Source organism: Drosophila melanogaster, chromosome X (genome assembly GCF_000001215.4).
Source record: "Drosophila melanogaster chromosome X".
Taxonomy (NCBI): domain Eukaryota; kingdom Metazoa; phylum Arthropoda; class Insecta; order Diptera; family Drosophilidae; genus Drosophila; species Drosophila melanogaster.
In genome coordinates this window covers 19,896,826-19,920,457 of record NC_004354.4, presented here as the reverse complement: position 1 = coordinate 19,920,457, position 23,632 = coordinate 19,896,826, and the positions used below count along the sequence as shown (strand labels likewise).

The following is a 23,632-nucleotide window of genomic DNA, read 5'->3' as shown; positions in this document are numbered from 1 at the left end:
TTGTCAGAATGAATTAGTTGATTTGATTTTGGTAAGCCCAGAAGGCTTAGAGAACTACATTGAACATTACTAAACAAAAATTTATTCATAATAGTGAAAGTTTAAATTATTTTGTAAACGAAGCAAATTTGATATTCAAATGTCGCAAAAAAAATCGAATATTAGCCACCTGGTGATCCAGTGCATCGACGCCATGGGTGGCTTTGCCTCCAAGGAGGTGATCCTAAAAGCGGTGAGCACAGCTACAGACAAGAAGTTCTGGAAAATGGGAAGGCGAATTGATGACGCCCTTGATACGCTAATCGTTGATGGTGTGATCCGCACACATAACGACAACTATTATTTAAACATGCTAGAGGAAACAGCAAGTGCCAGTCACTGTAACAGTGGCAGTGGTAAGTAATCTTCGCATCAATGGTATGATTGGTGTGAAACAGTTAAAAGGCAGGTCATATCAAATTTTGTAATCAACATTTACATATTATTTACAGATTCAGATTCAGATTGAGTTTGGATTAAGAAGGTAAGATATATTAGAAAGGCATTTCGTCCATATAGTAAGACTCTTCTTTCTTTCCCAGAATTAGCTGATAAGCTCGAAAAATTCGGATGTATTCAAATTGTTGTACAATTATTTGCCATTTTTAAGAAGCTAAAATTATAAGTGGCAGGCCTCACTAAATTCAAACTTTCCAAGTGAAGCGATGTAAATTCATTTCGTTGTTTTGTTAGGAATACAATTACAAGGAATTTTTTATTCAACGTTTATATGAATGTACAATACATAAATAAATACGATTCGTTTGCACGTAAGATCGTGAAATTGTTAAATTATTGCTTCGAACGCAGCTGCTCAGTTCGAGTGACTAACGATAAACAAGTTGAATTAGCAAATCGGTTGAGTCATCTTCTTGGGACACGCCCACACAATTGATATATTTAGGCGAGCAACGCCCATGTAATTAGCCGCCCCTTCGGAAGGCAGAAAAGCGAAAAGAACCCAAACGAAAACAAAGAAATATGGAGTGGAATATGCGCTGACACCTGTTGATAAAGCTTTTGGGCCAACATAACTGAGTCGCAGGGCTTATGACCTCATAGGAAATCGCAAATACACCTAGAACACACATGCTTGTATCTAATATACATATATGAGTACGAGTGGATAATTGAGATATGCATATGGCTGAAATAATTAGCCGATAAGTATATCTGACTTCCTTCCATGTACATATTGTATGTACTTATATCTGAGTTAACAAATTTAACCGGCTATTAACCTAATTGTCCGACCAAAATATTTCGTATTTCAGCGTTCACATCAATGTCACTTCTGTGATCACTTTTGATTTCAGTTCTCAGACTTATGTACATACTTACGTGCAGGTGATGATTATCATACTCATGCCCTCAGCGACTCATCGAAGCGGGGAATACCCTATACGGCACTAAAGTCAGCGTAATAGCAACTGAACTACTGTGTTCTCACAGAAATTGATATAACATTAAACATAACATCTAAAAAAAGATTACAAAAAATATATTACTATAATTATTAAAAATAAATAAAAGGAGTATTTTAATCAGTTATGGACAGACAGAAAATAGCGTTTCCACCCATGAAAAGTATAGATATTTCGATCAGGATAAGGACTACGTCTGTCTGTCCATGCGAAGTAATATCTAGTACGATATTTATTTATTTAAGTGCGCCGATCTGTTGTACAAATATCATAAAATATATTAAACATGCTCAACAAATTCTTTGGCTATCTAAGAAATTCATAGAGTAAGTGAGCAAGCTTAGAGGGTATCCTCTACACTGGTAAATGCAATCATGCAATGACACTTATTTGTTTTTATTGCGGCATCGTGTGAACTTGATTTGGTATGGATCGAAGGTAGTGCCACTAGGTAGTACTAGTAATAGCAGTGGTATTGCTGCTACGATGATAAGAACCTGCCAGGTAAATCGAGAAAATTCGCGCAAATGAATTCACAACACTGTTTGTAATCTGCCAAAAAATACATTTATTAGTCTAGTAATAAACAATAATTATATTGGATTTGTTTTATTGATCTTGTTGTGTTGTTGTTCATTCTGGTTTTTATTAATTATTTTGTTCTTGCTCTGGCTAATGTTAATTTTGCGCTTGTGGTGTTGTGGACTTTCAGTTTTACGTTACAATGTTATTCAAATGTATATCTTAAAGCAAACATCGAAGAAAATTTCAGACCGCAGGCTTACAGACGTACATGTAACTAACAACTATATGGAAATTATCATGCCGAAGGATATTGACAAGACTGGAATGAAATGGTGTTTTTTCTTTATAAACGGTATTATATTTCTCTACAAAATACAGTAGGGGATGGGGATCCACAGTTTTTGATCATTAGTCCGACAGAAACCAGCGGAAAAACGTGTTCATCGTTCCTTGTTGATCATTTAACGTGTTTTCGAGTTTTCAGAGGCAATGGTGTGTACATATGTTCGGTCGTGTGTTCCTGTTAGTGTGGGCTGACTGTACTCTGCTGGAAAGGACGCAAGAGTATTCGACGCCTCCCATCTATAATACAAGCTGGATTGAATTGCTCTCGGTTGTGGGTGCTTCCTGTGGTTCCTTCAATTTGCCTATGCAAATATAACTAGTATATATAGATATCTTTTTTTTAAATTCGTTTATTGGATTTTTAACACAGAACAATAGTAAACAAAATACCAATTGGATTGCAAATCCAAAACCCCCCGCTGTATGGCCGTGAAGCATTGCTTTGCGAGGAGGATCAAAATATGGTCACTCGTAAACACCCCTGACTTTCTCAGCTCTCCTGAGCTCAAAGCTGTTGGCCTCCCCCTGCAGCACGAATGAGACTTGATTGTCCACATTCGGTCTGCCACCAAGTATGGCTTCCAGGGATCTCCGTTCACTAGCATTTTTTTCGCACGAGAAGAGTACGTGCTCTGGGGTTTCGCACCGTCCACTTTCGCACCATGGGCATTCATCCGCATCCTCGTGTCCAAACCACTGATCAGCCGCGTTGAATGGAACGTTATTTCTCCATGTTTCCGTTCTATCCACGGGCCCTGTAGTCCGTTGCTCCACCGGTGCTGCCATGTCACCAGGGTGCGCTGCCTTGCTTCTTTCTCGTATTGACCTCTTGGCGCTGGAGGTGAACCTCTACCGTGGGTTTGGTTGAAGACCACTTTGTTTTCCTGGGCCTTAGGTCTAGAGGCGATCACCAATGCCGCCACGTTGGACACTGTTGTGAAGGTGCAGCAGATACTTAATGCCGAAAGTCCATGGGTAGCAATTAGGCCCTGAGCGTAGCTGTCTATTACAGCATGGTCACCCGGGTCACCTGCCAGTTCTAGCCCCATTGAGCTAAACCACTGTTGCGGGACTCCATCGGTGACCTGGTCCCTGAAAACTCCTCCCGACGACTCGCAGAGTAGGACCCGTTCCGAGAGGTAGCTGCGAACATTCCTGATTGGCTACGGTGGCACCCCGAAACCAATTAATGCTTCTAGGATCCGTTTCCACCTGGCTGTGTTGAAAGCATTCCTGATGTATAGTGTGACCATGAGGCAGTACTTTTTGCTACCCCCCTTCCATCTGGTGCCCTCGATTGCCTGGGCCGCTACTTCGACCACTCTGTTGACTGCATACACGGCGGACCGCGCTTTCCGGAAGCCAAACTGGGACCGTTAAAGGTCACCAGCGTCAGCGGTAGTCCTGTCTAGCCGAACGCACACCTGTTTCTCCAGGAGCTTGCCAGTTCCATCGATGAGGCATATCGGCCGGAACGATTAAGGAGGAGGGTGGCTTCCCTGGTTTTGGGAGGAGCAACAGCTTTTGTATCTTCCAGCGACTTGGGAAGTCAGACGCCTTCAGTCAGGCACTTGGAGAGCAAGCCGATGCGGTCTCGATCGAACATATCACGTCTCTGCTGATGGATTCAAATCGTCAACGAAGACAATTGCAGCTGAAGTTCCCCAAAGAAAGCGTCCTACGCCCTACCCTATACTCAGTATTTGTTTCGGACATGCATCCTCACACACCAGTGACAGAAGTAGAGGAAGAAAGTGTGCTCGCAGCCACTTATGCGGACAATACTGCTGTGCTAAAGAAAAAAAGCAAAAGTATTTTGCTTGCCACTCATGGTCCACAGGAATACTTGGATGCATTCCATCACATGGGCTGAGAACTGGAGCGTGCGAAGGAACGCGCCGAGAAGTGTGCCAATGTGACGTTCAGCAACCGAACAGGTAGTTGTCCTGTTGTCAGTCTTAATGAAAGAACAATCAACCACATTAGGCCTTGGCATAACCCTCGACAGGAAGGTTACCTCCAGCAGGCATACTACCAAAATTTAACAAGCGTTCAGGACCAAGATAGCTAGGATGTCTTGGCTCATTGCATCACGCAACAAACTATCGCTTGACTGCAAGGTGGCCCCCAGCCTGCTCTACGGTCTGCAAGGAGTCACCTAAAGAAGGATTTCTGGAGCTCCCTGGTCCATGAGAAGCAGGCACATCGAACGCGATCCCAAGGTACCCAAGCTGAAAACTTGAAAACTGAAAAATACATGGAACTGTCCAATGCACACCCAAACAGCCTGGCCAGGACGCTAGGAACCGCAGCTGCAGCCAATGCTGAGAAGACTCAAACGACTCCACCCTCTTTACTGCCCCGATCAGGTCATGACATAGGAGGACTTACTGTATATCAATAATAATTCTCCTTGGGTCTATTAGGATAAAACACATTATTGATTCGCGTGATACCTACGGTGGAGCGGGTGGCAATGGAGTCTTCTACGTGAGCGGTACGGACGAGCACGGTCGTCCCTTCTCCTACAACAACCAGGTGGGCCATCCCGGCCAGCCGGGCTACATGGGCCCCAACTACCCGGGTACCTATGGTTACCAGAATGGCGGAGCAATCATCGGCAGCTCGGTGGGCGTCACCGTGACCATAGCACTTGGATTGGCCTTGGGCGGCATGAGATTTTGATGCGGTTGCAGTGTGGGATCGTTTTTTTTTTTTTGTGAATTAGTCTCTAAGCTTAATTTATGTAAACTTTTCAGTTGTGTAAATTCTTTACTAAATTTACTAAAACATAGAATGCTTTTTACTGGAAGGTGAGTTGTTGTCAGAATGAATCAGTTGATTTGATTTTGGTAAGCCCAGAAGGCTTAGAGAACTACATTGAACATTACATTAAACATTAAACAAAAATCATTTCATAATAGTGAAAGTTTAAATTATTTTGTAAACGAAGCAAATTTGATTTTCAAATGTCGCAAAAAAAATCGAATATTAGCCACCTGGTGATCCAGTGCATCGACGCCATGGATGGCTTTGCCTCCAAGGAGGTGATCCTAAAAGCGGTGAGCACAGCTACAGACAAGAAGTTCTGGAAAATGGGAAGGCGAATTGATGACGCCCTTGATACGCTAATCGTTGATGGTGTGATCCGCACACATAACGACAACTATTATTTAAACATGCTAGAGGAAACAGCAAGTGCCAGTCACTGTAACAGTGGCAGTGGTAAGTAATCTTCGCATCAATGGTATGATTGGTGTGAAACAGTTAAAAGGCAGGTCATATCAAATTTTGTAATCAACATTTACATATTATTTACAGATTCAGATTCAGATTGAGTTTGGATTAAGAAGGTAAGATATATTAGAAAGGCATTTCGTCCATATAGTAAGACTCTTCTTTCTTTCCCAGAATTAGCTGATAAGCTCGAAAAATTCGGATGTATTCAAATTGTTGTACAATTATTTGCCATTTTTAAGAAGCTAAAATTATAAGTGGCAGGCCTCACTAAATTCAAACTTTCCAAGTGAAGCGATGTAAATTCATTTCGTTGTTTTGTTAGGAATACAATTACAAGGAATTTTTTATTCAACGTTTATATGTACAATACATAAATAAATACGATTCGTTTGCACGTAAGATCGTGAAATTGTTAAATTATTGCTTCGAACGCAGCTGCTCAGTTCGAGTGACTAACGATAAACAAGTTGAATTAGCAAATCGGGTACGTCATCTTCTTGGGACACGCCCACACAATTGATATATTTAGGCGAGCAACGCCCATGTAATTAGCCGCCCCTTCGGAAGGCAGAAAAGCGAAAAGAACCCAAACGAAAACAAAGAAATATGGAGTGGAATATGCGCTGACACCTGTTGATAAAGCTTTTGGGCCAACATAACTGAGTCGCAGGGCTTATGACCTCATAGGAAATCGCAAATACACCTAGAACACACATGCTTGTATCTAATATACATATATGAGTACGAGCGGATAATTGAGATATGCATATGGCTGAAATAATTAGCCGATAAGTATATCTGACTTCCTTCCATGTACATATTGTATGTACTTATATCTGAGTTAACAATTTAACCGGCTATTAACCTAATTGTCCGACCAAAATATTTCGTATTTCAGCGTTCACATCAATGTCACTTCTGTGATCACTTTTGATTTCAGTTCTCAGACTTACATGTATGTACATACTTACGTGCAGGTGATGATTATCATACTCATGCCCTCAGCGACTCATCGAAGCGGGGAATACCCTATACGGCACTAAAGTCAGCGTAATAGCAACTGAACTACTGTGTTCTCACAGAAATTGATATAACATTTAACATAACATCTAAAAAAAGATTACAAAAAATATATTACTATAATTATTAAAAATAAATAAAAGGAGTATTTTAATCAGTTATGGACAGACAGAAAATAGCGTTTCCGCCCATGAAAAGTATAGATATTTCGATCAGGATAAGGACTACGTCTGTCTGTCCATGCGAAGTAATATCTAGTACGATATTTATTTATTTAAGTGCGCCGATCTGTTGTACAAATATCATAAAATATATTAAACATGCTCAACAAATTCTTTGGCTATCTAAGAAATTCATAGAGTAAGTGAGCAAGCTTAGAGGGTATCCTCTACACTGGTAAATGCAATCATGCAATGACACTTATTTGTTTTTATTGCGGCATCGTGTGAACTTGATTTGGTATGGATCGAAGGTAGTGCCACTAGATAGTACTAGTAATAGCAGTGGTATTGCTGCTACGATGATAAGAACCTGCCAGGGAAATCGAGGAAATTCGCGCAAATGAATTGACAACACTGTTTGTAATCTGCCAAAAAATACATTTATTAGTCTAGTAATAAACAATAATTATATTGGATTTGTTTTATTGATCTTGTTGTGTTGTTGTTCATTCTGGTTTTTATTAATTATTTTGTTCTTGCTCTGGTTAATGGTAATTTTGCGCTTGTGGTGTTGTGGACTTTCAGTTTTACGTTACAATGTTATTCAAATGTATTTCTTAAAGCAAACATCGAAGAAAATTTCAGACCGTAGGCTTACAGACGTACATGTAACTAACAACTATATGGAAATTATCATGCCGAAGGACATTGACAAGACTGGAATGAAATGGTGTCTTTTTTTTATAAACGTTATTATATTTCTCTACAAAATACAGTAGGGGATGGGGATCCACAGTTTTTGATCATTAGTCCGACAGAAACCAGCGGAAAAACGTGTTCATCGTTCCTTGTTGATCATTTAACGTGTTTTCGAGTTTTCAGAGGCAATGGTGTGTACATATGTTCGGTCGTGTGTTCCTGTTAGTGTGGGCTGACTGTACTCTGCTGGAAAGGACGCAAGAGTATTCGACGCCTCCCATCTATAATACAAGCTGGATTGAATTGCTCTCGGTTGTGGGTGCTTCCTGTGGTTCCTTCAATTTGCCTATGCAAATATAACTAGTATATATAGATATCTTTTTTTTAAATTCGTTTATTGGATTTTTAACACAGAACAATAGTAAACAAAATACCAATTGGATTGCAAATCCAAAACCCCCCGCTGTATGGCCGTGAAGCATTGCTTTGCGAGGAGGATCAAAATATGGTCACTCGTAAACACCCCTGACTTTCTCAGCTCTCCTGAGCTCAAAGCTGTTGGCCTCCCCCTGCAGCACGAATGAGACTTGATTGTCCACATTCGGTCTGCCACCAAGTATGGCTTCCAGGGATCTCCGTTCACTAGCATTTTTTTCGCACGAGAAGAGTACGTGCTCTGGGGTTTCGCACCGTCCACTTTCGCACCATGGGCATTCATCCGCATCCTCGTGTCCAAACCACTGATCAGCCGCGTTGAATGGAACGTTATTTCTCCATGTTTCCGTTCTATCCACGGGCCCTGTAGTCCGTTGCTCCACCGGTGCTGCCATGTCACCAGGGTGCGCTGCCTTGCTTCTTTCTCGTATTGACCTCTTGGCGCTGGAGGTGAACCTCTACCGTGGGTTTGGTTGAAGACCACTTTGTTTTCCTGGGCCTTAGGTCTAGAGGCGATCACCAATGCCGCCACGTTGGACACTGTTGTGAAGGTGCAGCAGATACTTAATGCCGAAAGTCCATGGGTAGCAATTAGGCCCTGAGCGTAGCTGTCTATTACAGCATGGTCACCCGGGTCACCTGCCAGTTCTAGCCCCATTGAGCTAAACCACTGTTGCGGGACTCCATCGGTGACCTGGTCCCTGAAAACTCCTCCCGACGACTCGCAGAGTAGGACCCGTTCCGAGAGGTAGCTGCGAACATTCCTGATTGGCTACGGTGGCACCCCGAAACCAATTAATGCTTCTAGGATCCGTTTCCACCTGGCTGTGTTGAAAGCATTCCTGATGTATAGTGTGACCATGAGGCAGTACTTTTTGCTACCCCCCTTCCATCTGGTGCCCTCGATTGCCTGGGCCGCTACTTCGACCACTCTGTTGACTGCATACACGGCGGACCGCGCTTTCCGGAAGCCAAACTGGGACCGTTAAAGGTCACCAGCGTCAGCGGTAGTCCTGTCTAGCCGAACGCACACCTGTTTCTCCAGGAGCTTGCCAGTTCCATCGATGAGGCATATCGGCCGGAACGATTAAGGAGGAGGGTGGCTTCCCTGGTTTTGGGAGGAGCAACAGCTTTTGTATCTTCCAGCGACTTGGGAAGTCAGACGCCTTCAGTCAGGCACTTGGAGAGCAAGCCGATGCGGTCTCGATCGAACATATCACGTCTCTGCTGATGGATTCAAATCGTCAACGAAGACAATTGCAGCTGAAGTTCCCCAAAGAAAGCGTCCTACGCCCTACCCTATACTCAGTATTTGTTTCGGACATGCATCCTCACACACCAGTGACAGAAGTAGAGGAAGAAAGTGTGCTCGCAGCCACTTATGCGGACAATACTGCTGTGCTAAAGAAAAAAAGCAAAAGTATTTTGCTTGCCACTCATGGTCCACAGGAATACTTGGATGCATTCCATCACATGGGCTGAGAACTGGAGCGTGCGAAGGAACGCGCCGAGAAGTGTGCCAATGTGACGTTCAGCAACCGAACAGGTAGTTGTCCTGTTGTCAGTCTTAATGAAAGAACAATCAACCACATTAGGCCTTGGCATAACCCTCGACAGGAAGGTTACCTCCAGCAGGCATACTACCAAAATTTAACAAGCGTTCAGGACCAAGATAGCTAGGATGTCTTGGCTCATTGCATCACGCAACAAACTATCGCTTGACTGCAAGGTGGCCCCCAGCCTGCTCTACGGTCTGCAAGGAGTCACCTAAAGAAGGATTTCTGGAGCTCCCTGGTCCATGAGAAGCAGGCACATCGAACGCGATCCCAAGGTACCCAAGCTGAAAACTTGAAAACTGAAAAATACATGGAACTGTCCAATGCACACCCAAACAGCCTGGCCAGGACGCTAGGAACCGCAGCTGCAGCCAATGCTGAGAAGACTCAAACGACTCCACCCTCTTTACTGCCCCGATCAGGTCATGACATAGGAGGACTTACTGTATATCAATAATAATTCTCCTTGGGTCTATTAGGATAAAACACATTATTGATTCGCGTGATACCTACGGTGGAGCGGGTGGCAATGGAGTCTTCTACGTGAGCGGTACGGACGAGCACGGTCGTCCCTTCTCCTACAACAACCAGGTGGGCCATCCCGGCCAGCCGGGCTACATGGGCCCCAACTACCCGGGTACCTATGGTTACCAGAATGGCGGAGCAATCATCGGCAGCTCGGTGGGCGTCACCGTGACCATAGCACTTGGATTGGCCTTGGGCGGCATGAGATTTTGATGCGGTTGCAGTGTGGGATCGTTTTTTTTTTTTTGTGAATTAGTCTCTAAGCTTAATTTATGTAAACTTTTCAGTTGTGTAAATTCTTTACTAAATTTACTAAAACATAGAATGCTTTTTACTGGAAGGTGAGTTGTTGTCAGAATGAATCAGTTGATTTGATTTTGGTAAGCCCAGAAGGCTTAGAGAACTACATTGAACATTACATTAAACATTAAACAAAAATCATTTCATAATAGTGAAAGTTTAAATTATTTTGTAAACGAAGCAAATTTGATTTTCAAATGTCGCAAAAAAAATCGAATATTAGCCACCTGGTGATCCAGTGCATCGACGCCATGGATGGCTTTGCCTCCAAGGAGATGATCCTAAAAGCGGTGAGCAAAGCTACAGACAAGAAGTTCTGGAAAATGGGAAGGCGAATTGATGACGCCCTTGATACGCTAATCGTTGATGGTGTGATCCGCAAACATAACGACAACTATTATTTAAACATGCTAGAGGAAACAGCAAGTGACAGTCACTGTAACAGTGGCAGTGGTAAGTAATCTTCGCATCAATGGTATGATTGGTGTGAAACAGTTAAAAGGCAGGTCATATCAAATTTTGTAATCAACATTTACATATTATTTACAGATTCAGATTCAGATTGAGTTTGGATTAAGAAGGTAAGATATATTAGAAAGGCATTTCGTCCATATAGTAAGACTCTTCTTTCTTTCCCAGAATTAGCTGATAAGCTCGAAAAATTCGGATGTATTCAAATTGTTGTACAATTATTTGCCATTTTTAAGAAGCTAAAATTATAAGTGGCAGGCCTCACTAAATTCAAACTTTCCAAGTGAAGCGATGTAAATTCATTTCGTTGTTTTGTTAGGAATACAATTACAAGGAATTTTTTATTCAACGTTTATATGTACAATACATAAATAAATACGATTCGTTTGCACGTAAGATCGTGAAATTGTTAAATTATTGCTTCGAACGCAGCTGCTCAGTTCGAGTGACTAACGATAAACAAGTTGAATTAGCAAATCGGTTGAGTCATCTTCTTGGGACACGCCCACACAATTGATATATTTAGGCGAGCAACGCCCATGTAATTAGCCGCCCCTTCGGAAGGCAGAAAAGCGAAAAGAACCCAAACGAAAACAAAGAAATATGGAGTGGAATATGCGCTGACACCTGTTGATAAAGCTTTTGGGCCAACATAACTGAGTCGCAGGGCTTATGACCTCATAGGAAATCGCAAATACACCTAGAACACACATGCTTGTATCTAATACACATATATGAGTACGAGCGGATCATTGAGATATGCATATGGCTGAAATAATTAGCCGATAAGTATATCTGACTTCCTTCCATGTACATATTGTATGTACTTATATCTGAGTTAACAATTTAACCGGCTATTAACCTAATTGTCCGACCAAAATATTTCGTATTTCAGCGTTCACATCAATGTCACTTCTGTGATCACTTTTGATTTCAGTTCTCAGACTTACATGTATGTACATACTTACGTGCAGGTGATGATTATCATACTCATGCCCTCAGCGACTCATCGAAGCGGGGAATACCCTATACGGCACTAAAGTCAGCGTAATAGCAACTGAACTACTGTGTTCTCACAGAAATTGATATAACATTTAACATAACATCTAAAAAAAGATTACAAAAAATATATTACTATAATTATTAAAAATAAATAAAAGGAGTATTTTAATCAGTTATGGACAGACAGAAAATAGCGTTTCCGCCCATGAAAAGTATAGATATTTCGATCAGGATAAGGACTACGTCTGTCTGTCCATGCGAAGTAATATCTAGTACGATATTTATTTATTTAAGTGCGCCGATCTGTTGTACAAATATCATAAAATATATTAAACATGCTCAACAAATTCTTTGGCTATCTAAGAAATTCATAGAGTAAGTGAGCAAGCTTAGAGGGTATCCTCTACACTGGTAAATGCAATCATGCAATGACACTTATTTGTTTTTATTGCGGCATCGTGTGAACTTGATTTGGTATGGATCGAAGGTAGTGCCACTAGATAGTACTAGTAATAGCAGTGGTATTGCTGCTACGATGATAAGAACCTGCCAGGGAAATCGAGGAAATTCGCGCAAATGAATTGACAACACTGTTTGTAATCTGCCAAAAAATACATTTATTAGTCTAGTAATAAACAATAATTATATTGGATTTGTTTTATTGATCTTGTTGTGTTGTTGTTCATTCTGGTTTTTATTAATTATTTTGTTCTTGCTCTGGTTAATGGTAATTTTGCGCTTGTGGTGTTGTGGACTTTCAGTTTTACGTTACAATGTTATTCAAATGTATTTCTTAAAGCAAACATCGAAGAAAATTTCAGACCGTAGGCTTACAGACGTACATGTAACTAACAACTATATGGAAATTATCATGCCGAAGGACATTGACAAGACTGGAATGAAATGGTGTCTTTTTTTTATAAACGTTATTATATTTCTCTACAAAATACAATAGGGGATGGGGATCCACAGTTTTTGATCATTAGTCCGACAGAAACCAGCGGAAAAACGTGTTCATCGTTCCTTGTTCATCATTTAACGTGTTTTCGAGTTTTCAGAGGCAATGGTGTGTACATATGTTCGGTCGTGTGTTCCTGTTAGTGTGGGCTGACTGTACTCTGCTGGAAAGGACGCCAGAGTATTCGACGCCTCCCATCTATAATACAAACTGGATTGAATTGCTTTCGGTTGTGGGTGCTTTCTGTGGTTCCTTCAATTTGCCTATAGAAATATATATGTGTCCTTGCATTGGCCCAGCAGGAACAAGGCTCCAGTATATATAGATATCTATATATATATATTTGTTTTTGTATATGTGTATGTATATGTATTGTGTGTATATATATATATATATATATTATATATATGGCATACAAATATATTGTTTGTTTGTTTGTTTTGGTAATTTAGGCTACAATTTGTGGTTGTTTCTTGGTTTTTCACTAATTGAATTCATTCGTCGTCCTGCTTCACTAGGTATACATATGTATGTATGTATTAATGGATCGTACGCTCCTTGAGTGTACGTGTGCGTGCGTGTGTGTGCGTGTGTCTGTGTGTGTGTGAGTTCCTGTGGTTGTATACTTGTTTCATATGTTTTTGTCTGGCTATGCTCCCAATATATGAGTGTATTTATATACGATTTCTATCATTTTTTGCACATTCTATTCCAAGCATCTATTCCAATATCTTCGTTTTCACTTCATGTCGTGCGTTGTCTTAACCATAGCTCTACACATTTCCACGCCTACTAGCCTACTGCAGCTAACCGCCCACGAGGCTGGCAGATCTGGAGAGAGTATCCTATTTGCGCCCACAAGTAGGCACCGAAAATAGATCTGCCCGTCCTCAAGTCACGTTAAAAAATAGAAAATGATGAAAACAGTGGTTGGTTTAAAAAATAATACATGTAATTTATATATAACATATATAGAACTATACACTTGTGCATAGATGTATGTGTGTGTGTGTGTGTTTGGGTGTGCATAAATAGGTTTCTTATAATCGTTTAATGTTTTTTTTTTTTTTGTGTATTTGGTATAAAACAAACTATTTGCAATATCAACTTAGCAACTAAAAACGCTACTGCTAAATTAAATTAAGATTACAAAAAAATGTTTTATGGATAAGGATATTTGTTTATATAGAACTACGTAGATATATTTATGTATATATAATATAATAATGTGACTTGTTGTTGTTTCTGTTGTTATTTTCCCTAAAGATTCTCGTTAACTGTTTGCAGCTGAATAATATAGTTAACCGAAAGAAAATCATGTCTCTGAAATCAAATTTCCAAACTAAGGCGAACACAAAAGATAAATGTCAAATCAAGAGTACAAAATGTGTGTTCAATCGCTTACAAAAACTAACAACAAATAAAAATATATACCAACAGCGCCTAGCAAGGATCGATGTCAAGCCATCCAGTTTTCCGCCTCTGGAGCCAGAAATCTCAAATATGTCAGAAATTATAGTTAGATTGGTTTTGTCTGTGCGCAAAGTTTTTTGCCTGGCCATCAATGGGTTAAGCCTGGTCTTTCATGCATCTGAATCTATCGAAAATTAAACGACAGAGAAGGATATCTCATTTAGAGTGTAAATGGAAAAAGTGGAAACCGTTGGTCAAGTATATAAAATAATGGTTAATTCAGCTATTCCTAAAATATTTATCGGAATATTCCAAGTTCTTTATTAGGCATGCACGATAATCATTACAATTTAAAGTCGGTAGACTCGATTTGGCGATTTAAAAATCGGTTATACCAAAATAAAAAAACTATTTCAACGACTATCCGAACACTTTTTAGTTTAAAAAAAAAAAAAAAGTTGAAAGCTTGTTCTTATTCGGAGAGCCGCAGTGATCTCTACAGAGCAAATGGATTTAGTTTTGAGGAAAAGACAATTAAAATCGCATCAAGTCGATTTGCAGAGATTTCTGTGGCACACCAAATAACTTTTTGGCCATCGAAAGGGTCTTAGCTAATGGATGTGGTTTTCGGTAGGTGGTTAAACCAATTCCTTGAGCGATTAGAGCAAAAGCGAGCGGAAAACTGTACACAGAATGCTGACTTACTCGATATTAATGATAATAAATACATACAACTTAATAACAAAAATATCCGCATGTGTGTGAGGGTTGGCAGGGGGTGGGGTGTGTAGTCAGAATAAATAAATTATGTAATACAATGTAAAGTATTTAATGCTTTCGCCTAGCAGTTGTCTCCCAACATTTTCCCTCTTCTCCTCGCATCTCTCGAAATTCTCACGTCTAAGTGAAAAGCCTTCGCCTACATTTTGGTCTGGTGTATGTTTGTGTGTGTGTGTGTGTGTGTGTGTGTCCTGGGTATACTTGGGGTCCCGGGTGTATCTGTGTGTCCCTTATCCTGCCCCGACAGAGGTAGTGTACGTGTCCGTGTCCGCGTCATCGAACGACGGGCGCAACAAGAGCAATCGATATTTGGTTAGGAACAACTAATGCAGATGCACAGCCCGGGGGCCCATCCTTGCAGATATCTCTTAACAACAAAGACAAAAAATATCTTTAACAATACTGTAGACTGATCAAAACAATGTAACTTTCTCTCTATGAGTAGTTCCTTGTCCATCCCCTCTGCCAGGGCTTTCTCCATCGCCACTCCGCATATCAATATCCAATTCCCACTGCAATCTGAATTTAAGCTATTGTTCCTACACTCCGCAGTTCATCCATTGCCTGGGTTGACGGGAGCTCGATCGCAATGGCTCATGCCTTGCGCTAGCTGGAGCTGCACACGAGCCCGTTCTTATGGGGCAGCTTGAGCAGACGTCGCGTCCGGAACTCATAGGCTCGGCGGCAGAACATCACCAGCTCCGGATTGGTGTGTTCCGGCACCGTTCGCACTGGAAACCCGGGAGCGGTGGCAATGCTTGGCCGACGCGGCACAATGCTTACGTCTTCCACATCCTCCTCGGCGGCACGTAGGCGGCGACGATATCTGTGGCAATTAGAATGGTCACTCGAAACACACTCGATGGTTTCCCACGGCTTCCACTAACCTGCAGTACTCGCTGAAGGTGAGCACGTAGCACTTGTCCTCGACGCATGCCACCGAGTTGTGATCGCGATGGCGGGAGGCATAGACCTCGTCCGGACAATCGTTGCGCTGCCGTCCCTGATCGGTATGCTCGGGTCGGTAGTACCACAGCAGCGACATCATCATCTCGCCTGGATAATTAATCGAGTTTAGTTTACATTTCACAGTCAAGCATTTAATCTTTGGACACCCACCGTCCTCGGGATTCTGCCAGAGGTGCGCCACTTTGGCCACGTATGGCAGCTCATTGTCCTCGTTGGCCTTGAGCAGCACACAGTCCCTGATGCGGATAATGTCGCCCTCCACGTGCCGCATGGCCGGGTAGCAGGTGCGCAGCACCAGCGGATCATCGCTCTACATTGAAATACAACAAACTTAAAGTTATGAGTTTCCCAATAATATATGACAATCAAGCACTTACATTGAGAAAGACAGCACCCTGGAACGCCTTGCCGGCCCACATCCATCCATTGTTCCACTTGGGCACCACATTGGCCTTGGTGGCCGGCGGCTGGGTCACATCCAGCTCGTAGCTTACGCCGCCAGGTCTGTGTCTTTGGCGCTTTCGATTCCCGAACTTGCAGCGCGATCTGGTCCGCTTTGTGTGTGTCGCCTGACCTTGACGGCTGGGCGGAGGAGTGGCTGCTAGGGCAGCGGTGGCGCTGGCCGTCGCTGGCTGACTGGGCACCAGGAACTGGTGTTGCTCGTCGGAATGTTGCTGGTTCTGCTGCTGTGAGGCTGTGGATGTGGATGTTGCTGTTCCCGCTACTTTTGCATCAGTGACGGCCGGACACTCACGGAACTTTTGAGCCTGCAGATCTGCCGTCTGATACTCGTTGTTGTTCGTCTCCTGGTTGGATGCAGTGATGGCATTTACGGCCTCCGTCTGAGTTTCAGCTGTGGACGCAATTGTTGTCGCTGCTGCTCCCGCCGTTGTCTTCTTGCCCTTACCCTTCACCTTGCCAGCAGGCTCTTTGCGCGGCTTCTTGCACGGCAGACCTGACTCGGAACTTTCGCCCGACGGTGGCTTCTTGGTCTCCGACTTGGAGCGCTTCTCGGCAGTCGTCTGTTTGCCCCTGTGATCGGTCGCCGTAGTTAGCGGCGAGGACGCGGCATACAGCCCACCCACAGCTGTCGGCGCCTGCTTGCGACTACTGTGATTCAGTTCCGGGTCACTGAAGTAACCACGACTCAGCGTCGTATCCAAGCCTTCGAGCAGATGCAGAGCAGCAATCTCCTGTTTCCGGGGGCGTGCTCTTTTCGGCGATGCACTTGGCGTGGCCGAGCTGTTGGGTGCTTGATCTTTAACGATGGAAACTTCTGATCCTGCCTGCTCGATGGGGTTTCCTGCCAGAGATGGGGTGACAACAGCTCCTGCAACTACTTCTGCAGCCGCTTCGCGTTGCTGGCGACGTTGCTGCTGTTGCTCGCGGCGTTGCAGACGCATTCGCTGCTGCTGCCGCTGCGTCAGAATCATCTGACGCCGTTTGACATATTTGGCCGGAGCACGTCCGTGTCGACGGATGAACCTGCGACCGGGGCACAGGTAACTCTTGGGCTCCGCCTGCTTGATCAGGCTCTTGTAGCTGTTGTTTGTTTTCGTCTTTTTGTTGCCGCTGGACAAGGCCAGCAGGTTGAAGCGTTGCTTGCTACCGCCTGGCGTAGGCTGTTGCTCCTCGTCAACCGGCGGTTCCTGTTGTTCCCGCTCGACCTCCACTTCTGGTTGCGGTTCCGTTTTGGCCACAGACGGTACTGATGCCGCTTCTTGCTCCAGTTCCTGCTCTGGCTCCGTTTTGATGGTGGGCTTCAGGTCCGGCAGTTGGCTGATATGTGTGCTGGCCTGCGCCTCGCCGTCGTGCTCGATTTTGATTTTGGTCTCTGCTTTGATTTCCGCTTTAAGTACGAAAGGCATCTCTGGTTCCGCTTCTAGTTTCGCAGCCGCCTCCTTTGGCTGCTTCAACTGCTTCTCCGGAAGCAGCTGCTGCTGGGCAGCATAGACCATTTCCCTGGCCATGCTCTTGCCAATTCTCGCCTTGCGCGGCACTGCTGCTGCCTGGGGCACGGTGACTGGGGGCGGGGTGCTACAGGTGAGATCGTACGCCTCGATGTGCTGCTGCCCACCGTGACTCTTCTCCAGGCCCAATCCCAGACGCAGGCGGAGCTCCAGCTCGGCCTCCTGCTCCTGGTCATCGAGCAGCTTCTCGTCACTGGCACAATAGCTTTCCGGCGGAGTGGGCGGCGGCATTACGTGCGCCTCGTACTGCATTTTGGTAACCTGAGGATTCTCGCCCTTCAGCTCCGTCTTCACCAGCATCTGGCACTGGGTGCCTGTTGTGGCGGTTGTCGCCGTCGTGCTTGTCGTGTTGGTTGCTGCTGTTGCCCATGAGGTCATCTCAATCGTCTGACAGCTGCTGTTACTGCTGTTGTTGCTGTTGTTGCTGCTCCTGCAACTGTTGGTGCTGGTGTGGCCGCTACTGTTGCTGTTGTTGGGGGTCACATTTTTCACTGGGCCTCTACTGGTAGTCAACGCTGACGCTGTAGTTGTTGTCGTAGCGCTGCTGCAGGCAGGCAAGGTGGTGCTGCTGCTGCTGCTGCTGCTGCTGCTGCTGCCGCCGCCGATGTTGCTGTTGCTCGTGGCACTCAGCAACATACTGCTGCTGCAGCTGCTGCTCTGATCGATGTTGCTGATGATGTTGCTACCAATATGAGGCCCAGTATGGACGTTTTTTGGACACGATTGAGGCATTGGGCAGGGACACTGCGGTGGATATTCTGCGAAGAACAAAATTGGATCGATATTAAAACGTGTGCGCACATACTAAGAAGTGTTGCCAACTAGAAGTCTTTGATATTATCCGAAATCTAATCTTCAGTTTAAAGTTAAAAACAAAAAAAAAAAATGTTGTTCGTTTGAGTATTGAAAACTAGACCTTAACTTATTCACTCTATTTCTACTAGTATTTTACATTATTAAAGACTCTTTAACCATTCTGTGTTGTGTGTGTTTCAGGATAATCCAGTATTGAATTTACGTTTGATATCCTGCATTACAATTTGCACCGCTACAGACCCATCGCATCTTGGCTAGCTTTGTTGGCAACTCTTCGCAGTGGCTGTCATGCATCCGGGACTGGACCATACTTTTCCTTACCCATATACGGTCCTTGCAGTCCACGCGTGTAGCACTGACCGGCGGATGCTCCTCCGCCGGGACTGTATCCGGCGTAGTAGCTAGGCGGTCCCGGATAGTGCTCCAAGTGCTGCTGCTGGTGCTGTTGCTGATGGGCCGGTACCAACTGGCTGCCAGATGGTGCTCCCGCTGTTCCTGCTCCGGCTGCGCCAACAGATGCTGGGCTGCTAGTGGGCGGCTGCTGCTGCGCCGGCCCGGACACCGATCCGGATGAGACGGGCGGCGGGGGCGGTTGCTGTTCGTAGAGCTCGTGCGGCGGCGGCGGACCCGCGTGTTGATAGTAGGGGTAACGGCGATAGGCGCCCGGCGGCGGCGGACCCTGCGGATGAGCGGCGGGATGAGCGGGATGCGACGGCTGATAGACCTTGCTCGAAAAGTAGGGCGGGTAGGTGGGCGGCGAGTAGCACATGACCTCGCCCGGATATGGAGCGTAGTAGTTGGGCGGATAGCCGGTCGAGTAGTGCATCTGGGCCGCGTGCATCGAGCGGGAGTAGGGCACACCCTGGTGGGCGGCGGCTGCCGCTGCTGCGGCCGCCACGGCGCCGGCCGGATACGGCTGTGGTTGCGGCGGATGCTGCGCCTGTTGCGGATTGTGGGCGTGGCTATGGGCGTGACCGTGCGATTGGCCCTGCGACTGTGACTGGGATTGGGCTGCCGCCTGATCGGCGGCGGCGGCGGCGGCTTCAGCGGCCGCCTGTTGCTGTTGCAGCTGCGTGGGCGAACCGGCGGCTGAAACGGGACCGTCCTCCTCCTGCAGCTTCTTCACTTGCGCAGGCGGCGGAGGTGCGGCGATCACATGCGGCGATATCAGCGGTCCAGCCGGCTGATAGTAACCTGCAATGGAAGTAAAGGATAGTACGACATTAGTGAAATGGTTTAATAATTTTCAGTGCAATTTACACTATCGTTATTTGCGAACTGATTAGATGAAGTTTTGGTTATTCAAATAGTCCATGCTTTTGATAATTGATTTATAACTATTGCTGGGGACGATACCAATCACGAATCACGAATTAGATCAAATTTGCGATATTAAATAGCTGGATTCCAGTTTAACCCACTAGGAATCTCCCAGCATAAATGAGTTAATAAGGTGTTTAGGACGATCCTTTTATCGATTGCACTTCAACTGGAAGCCATAGAAAATTTAGGGTGCAAGAAGGATACCCCCGGATTGTAAAATACTATTTGCCATTCAGGATCTTTTTTCTGAGCGGGGAGGCAGGCAAGTGCAATTCGAGCCGACGTGAAGTGAAGTGCGGCAGCAATGCATAAAGTGAAAGTTGGCCTGGCCGAAAAAATTGAAAATAAAAAAAGCTAGCGAAACCAGTTGAGCGGCTCCAGTTTGCTGCTGCCCACAGCAGCAGGTCGTGCAACGAAACCCCCCTAAAAGATACGTGTACATGCTGCATCTTCCCCGCCTTCTCCCGCCCACCAGTGACGGCAGTGGTGGTGGTGGTGTTGGTGACTCCTTTACCTCTTCCCAGCATGTGGGCCGCATACAAAATGTCGCGAAAATGATGCGCCGCATGCTGCTGCAGGAACGTGAAAGACTCGGCAATATTGGCCGCCAGTGCAGCGGCGGCGGAGGCCTCGTCGCCCGGCGATCCCGCTACAGCTCCAGCTGGACCCAGTGCGTCGCCCGTCGCCCCGGCCAGGCCGGGCATAATGCCGCCAATGCCACCGATGCCGCCGGCGGGCGAAAGCGCCGATGAGCAGGAGCCGGCGGACTGGTAGGAGCGGTCGGTTTCACAGGTGCCGCTGCTGCTGGTGCTGCCCACGCTGGAGCAGCGTTGCTGGTGTTGCTGCTGTTGCTGCTGCTGGTGCTGCAAGTGCAGCAAGTGCTGCAGCTGATGTGGCTGATGTGGCAAGGGGTGCTGCAGCGGCTGCTGCTGTTGTTGCTGCTGCTGGTGGTGCAACTGGTGCTGAAGCTGCACGGAGAGCGGCAACTGATGCAGTGACGGCGATATGTGGAGCGTACTCAGCAAACCGCCGGAGGGCGGTACCGTTTTATGACTGTGAGCGGATGTTGTTGCTGATGGCGTCGACTTTTTTGTGGTCTCTTTTAGGCGCATTTTCGAATTGCGATTCCAAGTGGTTCCTCTTTTCGTCACTCGTATAAAAAATAAATATATTTCTGACTTGTATGCTCCTGCTTTCCGTGATATTTGTTTTGTGGTTTTGCTTCTTCTCTCTTAGTTGTTCCTTTTGTATATAATATTCTTGTATATATGTACACTGTATATGTTTTTGTATATATGTATATGTAAGTCAACAAGGAAGTTCTATTGTTAAGGCAACTCTTGTTTTAAATATTTCTCTCGCTTGGTTCAGTTACAGTTTGTCCAAGGCGCCCGCTTTTCCAAGGCGTTTTTCCCTTTTTACTTCCGTTTTTCCCTTCAGTTATTTTATTCTATTCGAATTCTTCATTTGACGGGCTGCAATCACAAAGGTAAATCAAGAAAAGCTATTGAGCATTCGAACACAAACACTTTTTACTGGCGCACTTTCATCACTTTGAGTTTGTTTCACGAATCTATTGTTTTTTGATCACAGTTCGTTATTTATGATCAGTGATACGCAGTGTTGGTAAACGCGGCAATCGGTATTTCCGGACAGCTATGAAAAGCTCATTTTAAACGCGTGCTTAACTAATTCTGTTGGCAACATTTTTCGAATTTCTTCATTTTGCTTATTTAACATACTATGCAAATTGTTAAAGTTATTACAATAGTTTTGCGGTGGAAGTTTGTATTTGAACTCCATAACTTTGTTGTCCGTTTCACTTTTCAAGCCGTTATTATTTGGATTTGTTTTTATTTTATTTTATACATTATATCCGCCGCGATTTTTTTTTATTATTATTTTTGTTTCAAGAAGTGTTACGTTAAAATTTGTTTTGGTAAACAGGGGTTCTAAAAATGTGCTGGGAAAAAAGATCTAAGGTACAAGAGTGGAGGTACATCAGGTCGCCAAGGCCAAAGTTTTAATAGCGCGTGTGTTTCGTTACCAAATAAAAATGCAACTAATGATAGCAGATACCCGCTCTGTGGATCCTCCCGACTCCCAAGTTCCTAACGCAATTTCTCGCACCTTCTTTTCGAGAAAGCCAGAAAGCCAAACGACCAGTGACGAACGAACCCGAATGCCCGAGAGCAGTAAAAACAATAACAATAGCCTCCGAAGTTGAAGCGTGTGAAAATCGACGCCGGCAGAGACGCAGGCAGAGCGAGAAAGAGAGACAGGGACATCGGCACGTAGCACGCAGCACGTAGAACGCTGACGTCACGCACAATAAGTTGTGCTGAGAAGCTAGCTAGTTTATAGCTAGTTGTGTCGTACTTGTGTCGTTAATCATTATTTTCGGCATTTTAATGTGATCCTAATTCTTTTAATACGATTTTCAGCAAAAAAAAAAAAGAATAGTAAAATATGTCATTATTGTCTAAGAGGTAGAACTTAGAATGAAATAAGTTGTCTTTGTCGATACCTACGTATGCCTTAATAAAAACTGAAGATACACTTTAAAAGTTTAAACGATGCCATAAGCAATTTTCCTATCTAATATAGTGTCAACACTGGCCTTTGGAACACGTTGATGGCAATGTATGAGTGGTTCTGCTCTTCACTGTCCGTTCGAAGGGGGGCAGACTGTGCAGAGAGCAGGCAAATGGAAATGGGATAGATGGCGCTCGAGTGCAGGCCAGGTGCTGTCATCATTATTGTTATTTTATGCCATCGCCTGTCAAATGCAAACAGGATTGTGCAAGACAGCACGCAAACACCGACGACAATTTGTCAACGCCTGCACTTGACCTACACACACACACAGTCACACGCACACATACACAGCCAGACGAACGACAAAGGGATACGGTGATATACAGCTATTGACAGCTGATTAGAACCTCGACTAATGATATATTTTAACAATTCCAGTAAGATATGCATTTTGCGTCCTATCTTATGTGTGACTAAACCTAAGTACAATTCAAATTAATGTTAAGCTGTACATTCGTATTTCCAATTGTCTGTTGAAATTAAATATCTGAGCATATTTATTAAATACATAATCGGCATTCAATAGCTATATGTACATACATATATGTATGTATGTATATCCGTGCCTCGCTTGTGTTTTTCATGCCGGTATAATGGAAAAGGTGGCCGAATGGGTGGCTGCATTAAAAGGCAGTTAAGTAAAACACGACCAATATAAAACAATTTTGTTTCCATATTTCCAATTTCCATAACCCCTTTCAGATGGCAAATTTAATCGAGTTAAGTGTGCCCCCAATGCAAGGACGACATTTATAGCGCGAAATGCGACTGACTTTTAATGCAATACGAACGAATAGCACTCTAAGATTCTACCTCTTCAGAAAACTGAATTTTTTTTGGTAACACTTTGCCAGTGGTTTCTACTTTTCACACATTTTCAATTAAAAGACGCCACGAGGAAACAAACAGTAGAAAGCCGATAAGCGAAATGAAAGCCTTTCGCTGGCACCGATTTCAGATTCTTCTGGATCAACGGTGCTTAGTGAAGGAAGGCCTTGGATTCAATGCTCCACAATGCGGGTCAAAAGAGAATGGTTATCGCGAACATGACGAAGAACAGCTC

At 44.3% G+C, this 23,632-nt stretch overlaps 4 protein-coding genes and 4 pseudogenes across 11 annotated transcripts in view, besides 4 other annotated features; 5 read left to right on the top strand and 3 right to left on the bottom strand.

Moving 5' to 3' along the window:
- Positions 1–22: 22 nt before the first annotated feature.
- Positions 23–817, top strand: CG45488 (uncharacterized protein). Its single transcript, NM_001298540.1, has 3 exons — positions 23–395; positions 492–523; positions 582–817. Exons 1-2 carry the CDS (start codon positions 140–142, stop codon positions 506–508), a joined length of 273 nt encoding a protein of 90 aa, NP_001285469.1. The 5' UTR covers positions 23–139; the 3' UTR covers positions 509–523; positions 582–817.
- Positions 818–2,010: 1,193 nt separating this feature from the next.
- On the bottom strand, positions 2,011–2,639 carry CR45496 (annotated as a pseudogene).
- Positions 2,640–2,733: 94 nt separating this feature from the next.
- Positions 2,734–3,908: a mobile genetic element.
- A 24-nt stretch (positions 3,909–3,932) lies between these two features.
- Positions 3,933–4,723: a mobile genetic element.
- Positions 4,724–4,772: 49 nt separating this feature from the next.
- On the top strand, positions 4,773–5,126 carry CR43377 (annotated as a pseudogene).
- Positions 5,127–5,176: 50 nt separating this feature from the next.
- Positions 5,177–5,976, top strand: CG45487 (uncharacterized protein). The gene is made up of 3 exons (NM_001298539.1): positions 5,177–5,558; positions 5,655–5,686; positions 5,745–5,976. The coding sequence occupies exons 1-2, from the start codon at positions 5,303–5,305 to the stop codon at positions 5,669–5,671; spliced, it is 273 nt and encodes a 90-aa protein (NP_001285468.1). The 5' UTR covers positions 5,177–5,302; the 3' UTR covers positions 5,672–5,686; positions 5,745–5,976.
- Positions 5,977–7,174: 1,198 nt separating this feature from the next.
- Positions 7,175–7,803, bottom strand: CR45495 (annotated as a pseudogene).
- A 94-nt stretch (positions 7,804–7,897) lies between these two features.
- Positions 7,898–9,072: a mobile genetic element.
- Positions 9,073–9,096: 24 nt separating this feature from the next.
- Positions 9,097–9,887: a mobile genetic element.
- Positions 9,888–9,936: 49 nt separating this feature from the next.
- Positions 9,937–10,290, top strand: CR32821 (annotated as a pseudogene).
- Positions 10,291–10,340: 50 nt separating this feature from the next.
- On the top strand, positions 10,341–11,140 carry CG45486 (uncharacterized protein). Its single transcript, NM_001298538.1, has 3 exons — positions 10,341–10,722; positions 10,819–10,850; positions 10,909–11,140. The coding sequence occupies exons 1-2, from the start codon at positions 10,467–10,469 to the stop codon at positions 10,833–10,835; spliced, it is 273 nt and encodes a 90-aa protein (NP_001285467.1). The 5' UTR covers positions 10,341–10,466; the 3' UTR covers positions 10,836–10,850; positions 10,909–11,140.
- A 1,209-nt stretch (positions 11,141–12,349) lies between these two features.
- Hers (Histone gene-specific Epigenetic Repressor in late S phase) overlaps positions 12,350–23,632 on the bottom strand; it is a 41,963-nt gene continuing 30,680 nt past the window's right edge. For 4 of the 8 annotated variants that reach the window (NM_134516.3, NM_001258842.1, NM_167688.2 and 1 more), the window contains 5 exons: positions 18,970–19,842; positions 16,240–18,590; positions 16,013–16,172; positions 15,781–15,949; positions 13,771–15,719 (listed from right to left, as the gene is read on the bottom strand). In NM_134516.3, coding sequence (NP_608360.2) covers positions 15,500–15,719; positions 15,781–15,949; positions 16,013–16,172; positions 16,240–18,590; positions 18,970–19,842 — 3,773 coding nt within the window. In that variant the 3' untranslated portion in view covers positions 13,771–15,499. Of the gene's footprint in view, positions 15,720–15,780; positions 15,950–16,012; positions 16,173–16,239; positions 18,591–18,969; positions 19,843–20,485; positions 21,447–23,632 lie in introns of all 8 variants that reach the window. The other 4 variants (NM_001258843.1, NM_001258844.1, NM_001038766.3 and 1 more) reach the window with 3 other exon arrangements.